General features: G+C 34.1%; 3 protein-coding genes across 3 annotated transcripts; 2 read left to right on the top strand and 1 right to left on the bottom strand.

Annotated features, from left to right (window-relative positions):
• The first annotated feature begins 346 nt into the window (after positions 1-346).
• LOC123211752 lies at positions 347-829 on the top strand. The gene is made up of 2 exons (XM_044630658.1): positions 347-515; positions 633-829. The coding sequence occupies exons 1-2, from the start codon at positions 347-349 to the stop codon at positions 827-829; spliced, it is 366 nt and encodes a 121-aa protein (XP_044486593.1).
• Positions 830-8,583: 7,754 nt separating this feature from the next.
• LOC123216476 (inactive TPR repeat-containing thioredoxin TTL3-like) lies at positions 8,584-11,774 on the top strand. Its single transcript, XM_044636888.1, has 5 exons — positions 8,584-9,743; positions 10,045-10,240; positions 10,318-10,490; positions 11,068-11,401; positions 11,505-11,774. Exons 1-5 carry the CDS (start codon positions 8,770-8,772, stop codon positions 11,691-11,693), a joined length of 1,866 nt encoding a protein of 621 aa, XP_044492823.1. The 5' UTR covers positions 8,584-8,769; the 3' UTR covers positions 11,694-11,774.
• A 138-nt stretch (positions 11,775-11,912) lies between these two features.
• LOC123216486 (PLAT domain-containing protein 3-like) lies at positions 11,913-12,967 on the bottom strand. Its single transcript, XM_044636898.1, has 2 exons — positions 12,736-12,967; positions 11,913-12,564 (listed from the first exon to the last, which is right to left on the bottom strand). The coding sequence occupies exons 1-2, from the start codon at positions 12,799-12,801 to the stop codon at positions 12,091-12,093; spliced, it is 540 nt and encodes a 179-aa protein (XP_044492833.1). The 5' UTR covers positions 12,802-12,967; the 3' UTR covers positions 11,913-12,090.
• Positions 12,968-13,356: the final 389 nt, after the last annotated feature.

The following is a 13,356-nucleotide window of genomic DNA, read 5'->3' as shown; positions in this document are numbered from 1 at the left end:
CTTAAAATGGGTAGAAGTGAAAGCTACCCGAACTGATGACTCTAAAGTTGTTTCAGGTTTCCTTAAATCTAACATATTCAGTAGGTTCGACATTTTAAAGACTCTAATTAGTGATCAAGGGAAACATTTTTGTAACCGAATAGTGGAGGCGCTGCTAAAAAAATATGGTGTAACACATAAGATTGCTACGACGTACCATCCACAAACCAGAGGACAAGCTGAGGTTTCGAACTGAGAAATTAAATCAATCATTGAAAAAACAGTTGATCCAACAAGAAAAGATTGGAGTTTGCGCTTGGAAGATGCGCTGTGAGCATATAGAACAGCGTACAAAACGCCAATTGGGATGTCGCCGTATAGGTTGGTATTTGGTAAGGCCTACCGTCTTCCAATTGAATTAGAGAATAGAGCATATTGGGTTGTCAAGCATTGCAATATGAAGCTGGATGAGAGTGGCGGACATAGGAAATTACAGTTGCAAGAATTAAAAGAAATTCACAATGACGCGTACGAGAGTTCTAGAATTTATAAGGAGAAAACAAAAGCATTTCATGATAAAATGATTTCCATAAAAGAATTTTCACTTGGCCAAAAAGTTCTCCTTTATCATTCAAGAGTTCGATTATTTTCAGGTAAATTACGTTCTCGTTGGATTGGGCCGTTTATTGTTACTAACGTTTTTCCTCATGGTGTAGTAGAGATTCAGAGCTTAATAACATCAAAAGTATTTCAAGTTAATGGTCACAGACTCAAACCATTTTACGAAGGAGTACCAACTGAAAACGTCGAAGAAGTGGAGCTGAAAGATCCCGTCTATATGGATAAATAGACGAAGGCATTACGTCGAGCCGACGATTGTATACAAAGGCGCTACTTGGGAGGCAACCTAAGCTTTCAATCTTATTTTGATTAATGCTTAAATTTTAATTTTCTAGACATTTGTTTTTAATTTCGGTTTATATGTTTCAATTTTAGTTTTAAATTTCAGTTTTAGGATTTTTGGATATTTAATTAGCAATTATTTTATGATTTTTGCTTAGGTTTATTTTAATTTATTTTCATGTTACTATTCAATCGTCTTCTTTCTCCTGCAGGTCCCAATTAGCCTTCTATAAATGTTCATGGGAGAGGAATCTGCATTTTGGTATTTTGGAACTAGGTCATGTGTTTATGTCAAAAGTCCAACTTCTGCTTTGTTATTTTCTTAAATTCATGGGGGCCATATGATTTAGTGTGATTATAAGGCTGGGTTTATATGCTTCCAGAGACCATATTCGCCAAATCTACGCCTCACAATTTCTCTCCAACTAAAATAAAAACCTAGCAGCCCCTTCTTTCATTCTACAATGCCATGGTCAGAACCCGTTCACAGCATCAAAGAGCAGCAAAATCTGCCCATCGGAGACCCTCTACACCAGAGCCATCGTCAGAATCTGACGAATCACCTGTCAATAGAACTCAACAGTCTACACCCTCTCCTGCACATGCAACACCTCCATCATCATCTCCCTTATCGTCAACCCCGCCACGACAAACCACCAATGCTTCAGTCCACTCGGGTTCATGTTCACGCACTCAAAAAGGGAAGAAAGTGGAACTCTCTAGTAGCCTAAAACTCAAATTAGGCGACTTCAATACCTTCATTGATGAACAAGACCAACAACGGTATGGGTCTATGTGTGAGCGCAAAATCTACCCATGTAAGTATGTTCACACTCAAACTCTTGATCAATTAGGCATTCGTAATGGAATTGATGAGCTAGTGAATAAACTGGATTGGAAAAATTATGTATATGTGGACTACCTTGCCTTTATTGAGCTCACCCGTGAATTTTATACAACATTTCAATTGAATGCTGATGAGGAATTTGATTTGTTTACCAAGCGGATAGTTGAGTTTAGGATAATGAAGAATGAATGTTCATGTCCAATTTCTGAATTTAACATTGCTTTGGGGTTTCTGAAAAAAGAGGATGAAAAGAGTGAGCGCTACGTATGATCCCAATGTGATTACAGTCCTGATTTTAATCCTACTAAATTGTGGCATGAATGGTCCGTTGATTCTGATCCTTATAATCCTAGTGCTTCTAAGAGTTCTTATTTAAAAAGTCTTATGTTCAAATATTTACAACGATTCTTGGCTTTTAATTTTTTTGGAAGGAGGGATAGTGCAGGTACTATTTCTAAAGTTGAGTTTTATTTTTTATGGTGTATGAAGCATAACATTCAGGTTAATTTAGGCTTTTGGTTACTTACCCAATTCCAGTCAGTGATCCAGAAAAAAAATAAACCCTTAATCCTTGGTTCTTATATTACTCAATTAGCCATTAACTTGGGTTTATTAGATGTCTCTAATCATAACATGCATATTGCTTGTGAGGTGGAACTATTAGATATAACCTGTTTAGACAGGATGGGGATTGTGAGAAAACAAGCAGATGGTAGTTTCAGTTTCATGCAACCTGGACCAGCAGTAATGCCTCATTCTAGGCCAAACAGGCAGTAGAGAACGCCAACAGAAGTAGATCTTAGCAGCACCCAACCACAAATAGATCTTTCATTATCTTCCTATGCTCATTCATTCAACAATATAGGGGCACAACTGCAGAGATGTGAACAAAAATTAGACCGTATGGAACGCAATCTGCTAGCCTTTTTCAATTTGCAAGGATTCACGCCGCCTTCTCCACCATCTCCATAATTCAAACCGTTCCTCCTTTTCCACAAAACCAGAGAAGTTTTCTCTTCCTTTTCTTTTAAATTTCGATTCTCATTTTATTCTGTTTTGTTTAAACATTGAGGACAATGTTTGGTTTAAGTGTGAGGGAGGGTGTATTTGTGTTTTATTTTCTGCTGTTTACTGTTTTGTCTTTCAGTTCTATATTTTTTTCTGCTCTGTTCTTATGTTTTGTCCTTTTGTTCTATTTTTAGTTTATTCTGTCTACTTGTTCTGTTTTTTTCTGTCATTTTTTTTTTGTTTCTGTCTTCTTTGTGTTATGCTTATTCTGGTATGCCTTGTTTTGCTTTGTGTATGTTGCTGCTCCTTGCTAGATAAAGTTTGATTTTTATTAATATGGCAACTGGTGTATCCTTCCCTATTTTTAGTCAACTAAACAGTTCCATTAATCTCACTTTGAATGAATTAATTTGTATGCATGCCTTGGGATTTAACTAATTAAGTAGGAGAGTAATGTACACTGATTTGTTAGATTAACTAGGGGTATGCACTTAAACAAATTTTGATAATTGAGTGCTAGAGTTTTGTTTGAAGTTGAGGTGAATTTATTTAACCCGTGAGTTTTGAGCTGAAGAAGATTGAAACATACATATCAATCTATATTTTTCTTTGATGAGTGATATTCTCCCATGTGAATATATCTCTAGAACTTGCTTTGAACCATTTCGAAACCACATTGAAATATACATGCATGAAAATGATAAAGGCATTTTTGTTTAAACCCTTTAGCTTAAAAAGCCAACCTATTTTAATTTCCCTAGTTAGCCCCTTGAGCTTTACAAAGCCCTTGATTCTTTGTGCTAAAACTATATTACAATCCCAAGCCTTCAAGCAAATATCCTCACCCAACCATGAAAATTAGCAGAGCATTTAAACTAAAATTTGTTGCTTGGTGAATTTGTTGTCTTGAGAAATATAAGTGTGGGGAAAAAGGGACTTAATTGTATAGGAAGAGATGATGAAAAGAAGTTAGCATGAAGAGTGCTATTGAGATTGTCTTATGTTGTTATCGTTGCTACCCAATTCTCTTAGTTATTCAAGAAAAAAAAATGCTGAAAAAGAAAAAAAAAAAGAAAACAGAAAAAAAAAAGAAGTTGAAAAAGAAAGAAAAGAAAGGCAATAGCAATTAACAAAGAAATGTGGTGAATATGGTGGCTTTAGCTTTATATTTTTGTTCCCCTTCGGTGTTTAAATGTTTTGTTAATATTCATGGTTTTAACCTTTTGTATCCATTAATTCTCACCTTTACCCAAAGCCTCATTACAACCTAAAATAAAGTCCTTTTGATTTATGCATTTATATAATCTAAATGGTGGAGATTTGGTGTATAAGCAAGCTTATGGTAGAATGTTTGCATTGGAAGAATTTGAGCGAAACATCGAACCATTAAACACATGAGTGATATGAGTGATAACCGTGAGGAGATTCACCAAAACTTTATACATGCTTTAGAATGTGATTATCTTGATTTGTCTTTGTGCATATTTCCTTGTGAAGTTTGATGATGATGTGTGTTGATGCTTGAATCTTGGTTGGTTTGAATCTTAAGGTATGCACACTTTTTGGTATCATGAGAAAAGTGATTGATGGAACATTTTTGTGTTTGTTTTTGTTTTACTTGAGGACGAGCAAAAGATAAGTGTGAGGGAATTTGATAACGCCATTAATTGTTATTATTTCGATTTATAATTCCCTTATGTTGTGTGGAAATTTGATTCAATCTAATGGAATTACTTATCTTTTTGCATTTAGGAAGCTTTGAACATTTTTGGAGTAAGTTGGGCCAAAAAGATGAAAAACTGGAGCATATCTATTAATCTAGAAATTTCATGATGCTGACTAGGTGTGGGCACGTGAAAGACAAAAACAGAATTCGGAAATAAAATCTGGATGCCCAGATCAGCTGCAAGGGTCCACAAAATATCAAGATTTGCTTCCTAGAAAATGGATAACTATTGGCTGGAAAAGAGGATTAATTGAGATGGATAAGGAAAGATATTTTTGGAGGAAGGATATACATATCTTTTCCTTTCTTTTTGGGAAGATATGTATCACTTTGCTTGGTTGGATTAGGAGATTAGGATTGACTTTCAATTTCCAGATTTTTAGTAGGGAGATAATATATATACTTTTATTTTTATTTGAGAATAATTAACCATTGTAATTAGAGAATTAGAGAGCAAAACATGGTCTACAGTGGTTGAATAATTTCTCTTGCTTGAAGGGATCTGAAACCATGGAACTACAATGATTATGAGATTTAACTTTTTTCTTTAATGCATCTTTTTAATTATTTGAGTATTGATTATCTTTCTAAATTATTTTTCATGATTGTGTTGATTGATTTCTAAGGTGCACAATTAGTTTATCAATTATTATAATCTATTGCTAGTTTAGGTGTTGAATCCGTAATTGTTCAATCCATCTAATCGAAGTGACAACTAGGTTTATCGTTTGCTGCGTCAGAAACTATAAATCCTAGGAAAATAATCAACTAGATTAAATGTAACGTCGTACGTTTGTGTTGTCTTGCTTCGTTGGTCTTTCTAATTCGTAATGCTATTATTTAATTAAATTTGAGATCGTATCCGAATTATTAATCAATAAGGGTTAATTGAAATATATGTTTTTGGTTAACTAATCGTAAGGAATGACAGGTAAATCTAATACCACAACGAATATTTGAATAATTAATTTGATATTTTGTTTCGATGATCAATCGTAGTTCCAATGGTGGATGTGCCTGAAAACCAATGTTTGTTAAATTGATTGATTCCTTTTAGATTATTTTACTGAAATTTTATTTATTGTTTTTCATTATAATTTGCATTCACTTCAAAACCCCTCTTTTATTTATTTGTTTCGATTTATTTGTGATGACATACTAATCAAAGCTCTTCGAGGGAACTATCCCTACTTTTCTTTACTACATTTTTGTTGCAGGAATTTAGGATTTAATTTAGGTGTCAACGACAGCACGTACCACAGGTGCTTATCAATAATATGAGTTACAAGCTTAAAGAGAGTTTTTAGAGAAGAAGCGAGTATAAGCTTTTACATCAATGATCTCTAACCTATTTCACTTCAAATGATCTTTATTTTATACTCTTGGATCGTTAGAATAGCTCATATGACTGTTGGATTAAAAGTAGAGTTTTCTTCTAAAACATATCAATACACATGCTTGTGTCATTTAAATTTTCTTCTTTCCACACTTGGTCAAACCTTAGTAAAAGCTCCCAACAATTAGATTTTCTTCTTGAAAAATGTAGACACAGACATTCTATGATGAAGCACGACCATTCCACCCTCATATGTGATATTCTTATGAAATTTCAGAGGCATAAACAGGGAATCAAACAGGAATTGGAATGCCTGAATGTTTGTCTATGCATGGGCATGCATATTTTTTGCTTTGATTTCTTCATGAGGTATGACAAGATTGAACAACGAATTTTCTTCATGTGCTAGAAACCATAGACACACACATGTGTTGAAGACACATGGGTGTGCATCTTGTTGACTTCATTGACTTTGCCCAAAGTTACACATTGAGGTTACACGGGCACTTTTTTTTTTCGTATTTGGCTTGTTACACGGGTGTGTAGGTATAGAACATTGGTGTGTTTATCGTGTTTCTGTATTTTTTAATTTATGTCCACCTGATAATATTTTTCACATAAGGAAAAATAATAATTAATAAAATTGAAAAAATAAAATGGAAATTAAGTTCTTAGACATATTTAAAATTTGACTGAAATAGTTTGAGATTGAGAGATTAAAGAAAATTTGAAGTTATTAGGAAGTGAGCTCTTTTAAATAAAATTTTAGCGTTTCCATTAATAAAAATACAAATCTAAGTAGGCCTTGGCCTGACATGGTTTGTCAACATAGTGGGCCAAGCAAAGACTGACCTTATTCGACTAGTTAACATCTCTAGACGTGTTGATATATAAAGCATGCAAACCAGCTCATTAAAAACCTAGAAAAGGAGGGTTCAAAGGATCCTTGGTTGTACTTCATGACTTGCTATCTTTGGTGGGCTGACACAACCCATGAAAAGTCAAGTTTTGACTCAATATGGCCTATAAGCCCAACAAGCCATACCAAAAAAGGACATGGCCATCTGCCTTCAGACATCTCTAATTATATGAAAGGGCTGTTTAGTTTTCGGTAAACAAAAGTTGCTTTGTAATATATATTTTATTATTTATATTATTTTATTTAGTTTATTAATAATAAAATATTAAAGTAATTTTTTATTATTAATGGTAATGTGATAAGTAATGTAGGTGATAATTTGATTATTGTTTTTATTTTAGGTATTAAAAAATTATTAAGAGAATTTTTGATTTTATTATAATTATATTTTTATTTATTAAATTTTTAGAGAAAAAATAATCTCATTTTTAATTAATATAATAAATAACATAAAAAATATTTAGAAAAATTATAATAAATTACATTTAAGTAAAATAATATATTAGTATTCTTTTATTACCTCTAACCAAATATAATAATTATTTATAATTATTAAATTTTATCAAATATAATAATAACATTAAAATAATAATCTTCTAAATAATTTATTTTTAAGATAATTTTTTAATTTTTAATTATAAAATATTATCCAAACTAAATACTCTAAAACGTTGATAAGCAAGAAATGCATGGTGGGGTTAATGAGTCAATGTTACTCTCCCAGCCACCATTGATTGGCAATTGACCAAAATACTTACCTTAATAAATTTTCTGTAATGTCAATTAATGAGCAACTCCTTCAAAACTGAAAGAAACTGACTCCTTCAGTCAATTTGATCATTTTCTTTAAAAGAATTTCAAATCTCATCAAATTTCCACCCTTAAACCGCCATATTTTTCATAACCAAGATTCCTTTATAATTGATTAATTAATTAATCCCTCTTTTCTGTCAATTGACTATTTTCAGCCTAACTTTTGACTACTTCAGTTCTTTCCCACAGTTTCTTGACGGCCAAGCACACCCATCAAATCAAAAAATCAGATATTTGAACCAGCTGGATTGAAATCCAAAGGTTCAAATCAAGAAGGAACATTTGAAACCGTAGATGGGATCATGGGATTATTAATTAATTATATTTAGAAATTTATGTTGTGATAGCAACTAAAAATGTTTTATATTGCTTAAATATTATGACCAAGTTGATAAATTAATTAATTAATGTAGCATAATATTTAATTGTCATCTATCAACTTAATATTGATTTTGTGGAAATCACATATTTAACATTTTCTTAAAAACCAATTACCTTGTTATCATACAAAATTTTGCAAAGATTTGTAATTGTTTATGTCAAAAAAGATCTAAATTGAAAAAAAAAAAAAAAAGATATTGACACTTGAAACCTTACAAGTTTTTTGTAATTTAAGGAAAAATAAATGTGTAAATTTATTAGAGTAGTTACAATTTACTTGATTATTTATTTATCTCATGGCCAAAAAGAGATTCTATTTACAAGTGGCCAATTTTTGTAGCTTAATTATTAATGCAAAGCAAAAGTTAACCTTAGGCAACGAAAGCTAATAAAAACTAATTAATCTCTAATTTTCTTGCTAAAATTCTATTGGTCCTCGTTTATTAAAGACCGAGTCTCCTGCAGCTCTATTACCCCCTCACACACACAATAGTTGTAAAGAAAAATAATTACATAAAAATTATCATATTTTTTATTTTAAAAATAAAAATAAAATTAGATTAACTTTAATATAATTAATCAAAATTAAACCATTAACTCTTAATTGTCGTTTCTCATAATTACCTCTCAGCTTCTTCTTTCACAGCCACTCCAGGGTTCATCTCCTGGAGCTCTGGCTGGTTTATTTTAAATTTCTTTTTCTAAATTCTAATTCTGTTCAATTCAATTCTTCAATATTAAACCTTCTTTTTCCATTTAGTTATAATCACTATGCGGAGTTCGTCCTCTCCTCTCTCTTTGTTTAACGTTTCATTTCTTCACTTTGTTTAAGCTCTTTTTATTGAAGAATTATAACAATGGCTGAGCATTCACAAGAAAAGAAATGTGGTTGCGGGTTATTGAAGGCGGTGTTCGGACGGCGCTGGACGCGGAGGACCATCTCAACAGGCTCAGTTCCCATCGTCAATGGCAGCAGCAGCAACAAATATTTTGTCAAAATTCCTAGCATTCCCAACTCGAGGAGAAGAAGAAACAATGCTGACGAAAACGTTTTCACAGAAAACCAACCTGAAAAATTACCGGAAAAACCTCAAAAAACAGCAGTCAAGCCACCTCCGACGACGCAGAATCATCCGAAACCCTCCCACCAGCAGCCCCGGAAAGCTCCTGACCAATTAGGGTATGTGAACCAAGGAAGGAGGGTTCCGAAAGAAGCTGCGGGGATTTCCGGCGAGCTAGAAAGCTTGATTGCCGAACAACAGAGGGCAAGAGGGGGGGCAAATCTCGTCAGGGTGTCTTCAAGCAACGTGATGCTGGTGGGAAATTTGGGCAACTTGAAGACAGGCAGCGGAGCAAACGCGACATTATACGATCAGTTGGATAGTTTTCTTCCAAAACCAGCGAGAGAGCAAGAAATGAACACAACATTGCCATCTTCGTCGGCCGGATATGCCAGTAATAACAAATATCCAAACAGCGTGATGGGCAATGTGGTGAAGAACAGACAGAATAACAATCAGCAGAACAATTATAAGGCGAAACCGGATCAAAACTCTTCGTTATGTAGGGCGCTATCGACGAGAATGGATCCAGAGACGTTGAAGATGATGGGAAATGAGGATTACAAGATGGGGAATTTCGCGAAGGCCTTGGCTTTATACGACGCTGCCATTTCCATTGATCCTAATAAGGCGTCGTATCGAAGCAACAGGAGTGCAGCATTGACAGCTCTTGGTAGACTTCTTGAGGCAGTTTTTGAATGCAGAGAAGCCATTCGGATTGAACCTCATTATCATCGGGCTCATCATCGTTTAGCTAACTTGTACCTCAAGTAAGCAAATTTTTATCTATTTTGGTTAGGTACCTCAGTAAATATCCGCTTGCAGTTCACCTCAAATTTAGAAATTTATGTAATTACGTCGTGGGTTATACATACTGCTTGAATCCATTTTCAATTTCTTTTCCATCTAACTTATTGCATGTTTCAGTCTTCATATATTTGCAATTGCAGTTCATCAGAAATTAAGATATATATGTACTTACGTCGTGAATTATGCATGCTATTTAAATGCAGTCTGTCTGAGTATACAGTTAATCGAATTTAGTAATTTTCTTATTGTTGGTGTTATTAGGTTAGGGGAAGTCGACAAAGCATTATATCATTACAAACATGCAGGAACAGAAGCCGAACACGTTGATATGGCTAAAGCTAAATCGGTTCAATTTCATTTGAACAAATGCACAGAGGCCAAAAGGCTGCGAGATTGGAACGCTCTAACAAAAGAGACAGGGTCTGCGATATCAGCCGGAGCAGATTCAGCCCCGCAGGTTTCTTAATTAAACTTTTTTTTTTTTGCGTTAATTACCAATTAACAAAATTTATTATTTTTTTGCTTTGTACATAGATGTTTGCATTACAAGCCGAGGCTCAATTGAAACTTCAGAGGCACCAAGATGCTGATGAAGCCATGAAGAATGCTTCAAATTTTGATGTCGATGATTGCACTAAATTTTTTGGCCCCATTGCAAATGCGAATTTATTGGTGGTAAAAGCTCAAGTTGATTTGGCTATGGGCAGGTTAGTTTTTTCTCTACATCAGATCTGTCTGATATGATAGTCAGAATGATTTACTTCAAATGTCGGAGAAATTTATTTTTTAATTTTTATTTTGTTGCGTAATTAGAGGGACAACTTGTATTGGAAAAGGACAGATCAATTATGTGTTGGACAACAGCTCAAAAGGGGAATTGTAGTTAGAAAAAAGAGGAAACAAAAGCATAATAAAAGTTATTTATTAGAAAAATCTTGAACCCCACCAACATAGCAAGCACTAATTAATATTCTGTAAATGATTGGATTTGGGTCAAATCATTTGGAAATTTTGCCACATTTTTTCTATTCTAGTGAATAGGCAGTGTTATCCAACTTAAAGTTTAAATTCAATAATTGTAAGGAAATGGCAACTTATAGGGTAAATTCTACTATACACAATTATATATATATATTATTTTATTTTTAATTTAAAATCACTCAATTAGATAATAATATATCATCTATATATTATATTATATACTTAAAAATATGTAATTACAGTTTTAGATAAAATCTATATACTGATTTTTTATACAAACTGATAAATTATCGAGGATTACAGATTTGAAGATGCTTTGGCAGCGTTACAGAAAGCAGCGAAACTAGACATGAACAACAAAGAAATGAACATGGTGATGAGGAAGGCTAGGGCAGTGGCGGAGGCTCGATCAAAGGGGAATGAACTATACAAGGGAGGAAATTTCTATGATGCATGTATTGCATATGGTGAAGGATTGGATCACGATCGATATAACTCAGTTTTGTTGTGTAATAGAGCAGCTTGTCGATCCAAACTCGGCCAATTTGAGAAAGCAATTGAAGATTGCACTGCCGCCCTTAACCTTCGTCCCAACTATAGTAAGGCCAGGCTAAGAAGAGCTGATTGCAAAGCCAAGGTGATTAATCAATTGTCAAATTCCTCTAGTTATGCATTTGCCTATTTTCTCGATATGGTGTTACATTAGTTCTACTGACTTGTTTTAACATGAAAACAAATAGCTGGAGAAGTGGGAAGCTTCAATACAAGATTACGAGATGTTGAAACAAGAAAATCCCGAGGACGAGGAAGTGAATAAGGCTTTGCTCGAGGCCCAAAGCCAGCTCAAGAAGCAGCGAGATGGGAGCTCATCCAAGTTAGAGAGTTGGGATGCAGACAAAATCAGGCCCCAACAGAACAGAAGCTGCTAGTTTGTAGTAGCTAATGTTTTTAGTTGGGAAAAACATTCAATTGCAAGATCAAATCAAATTTATTAACAATTTTTTAGAATAGTTTGGTACAGGTTTATGTTATGTGTTAGTTTTCTTCTTTTCTTTTATGTGATTTTCAGTTCCATTAGACATGAAATTCGTAAAATTGTGTAATTGTTTATGTTTATTTCTTAGAATTTCTAAAGGAATAGGACAAGATTATTAACAATACGAGAATGACATAACAATTAGAACTATAATCCAATGTTAAATATGTAGATCAGTAAATTCCCTCAACCCATCTTCAATATTAATTAATTATACCATCTCTAGAAAATTTCATACTAGATTATTGCTCATCCTCACCCGAGGGTCTAAACATGCTTATTATGTAATCTTACCTGGCAAAAGACAAAGACTTAAATACCCTTTTACGATCTTCGTTTTGCCGACCAGCATAATTCGGAGGACAGTAATTCCTGATAGCGGTCAACTCAAATGGAGCCGCATCCAGCGCCAGCCACTGCTCTAAAGTGAAGTGCTGTTGAGAGCAAGGCGTGTGAAGGCCGGCTGATGTGACCTCCACGTAGTTAACGTACCATCCATGATGCGGTCCTGAGCCGTCCGATGTAAGATTCATGGCGCACACAGGTCTACTCAGGCACTGCCCTCTTCCACTGAAAATGTCTACATTACCTCTCTCGAAATAGTTGTAACCTGAACCCATCAGCCCTCCCCATAACTCCAGATTCTTTATCTCCACCATCTCACCGTACAAGTCATACAGTCTCAAGCTGATGATCGAGTCAGTGCCTCCCTTGAAGATGGAACCCGTTCTGATGTACACCGTGTAAACACAATTATCTCCATCCTGCAAACACAATAATAACATTAAAACGTTTCATTTCCGATACAGTGTCAATGTAACTTTACTTTCGGTGATAATCAAACAATTCACATCGAGTAATGTATAATCTTTGATATCAAATTAACTTCGAATCAATGACATAAAAACACTTTAAATGATGAATGTTGTACATACCGAGAACGCGATTGTGGCGGAGGAGAGCAGGAGTAGCAGGTAAAGCGAGAGAGTGTTGGAGGCCATGGCTGAGTTTGTAGAGAAGTGATTGCGGTGTTTAATTAAATATAGTTAATAAATTTCTCCTAAGATGAAGCCTACATTAAGATATTGAAATTTTCTACTGATTTTGAAAAATTCCAATCAGCCTATAAAAGTGATTAATTTTGAGGTGGCATGTGATTTATTGATTCGAAATGAAGAGTAGCGTAGTTGGTGATGGAGGTGAGTCAAGAATATCTAAACCCTGATGAAGTGAAATTACTAATGTGTCCTTGAAATTTTCTAGATCTGATCTGGTGTGGTGACCTACTTGTAAAAGGATATAATAAAAACAGTGTTACGAAATTAATGTCTTTGGATGTATATTCATTATTCATTATTAAAGCCAAGGAACCCTCAGTGAAACATGTGATGCACATGCGGTGCATTGGTAGGCTAACAAATGCCTAATACTGCTTAAGACTTGCTATAGTGCAGGGATACTGTTATCTTCTGTGATTGTTAGTGGGTTACTTGTTATTTTTTTTATGGGATTCATATTCAGTTATCGAAGGGATAATATTACCCTTTTGTCTGGAT

Source organism: Mangifera indica, chromosome 1 (genome assembly GCF_011075055.1).
Source record: "Mangifera indica cultivar Alphonso chromosome 1, CATAS_Mindica_2.1, whole genome shotgun sequence".
Taxonomy (NCBI): Eukaryota; Viridiplantae; Streptophyta; class Magnoliopsida; order Sapindales; family Anacardiaceae; genus Mangifera; species Mangifera indica.
Note: the sequence above shows the minus strand (reverse complement) of the source record. Positions and strands in the feature narration are given on the sequence as shown.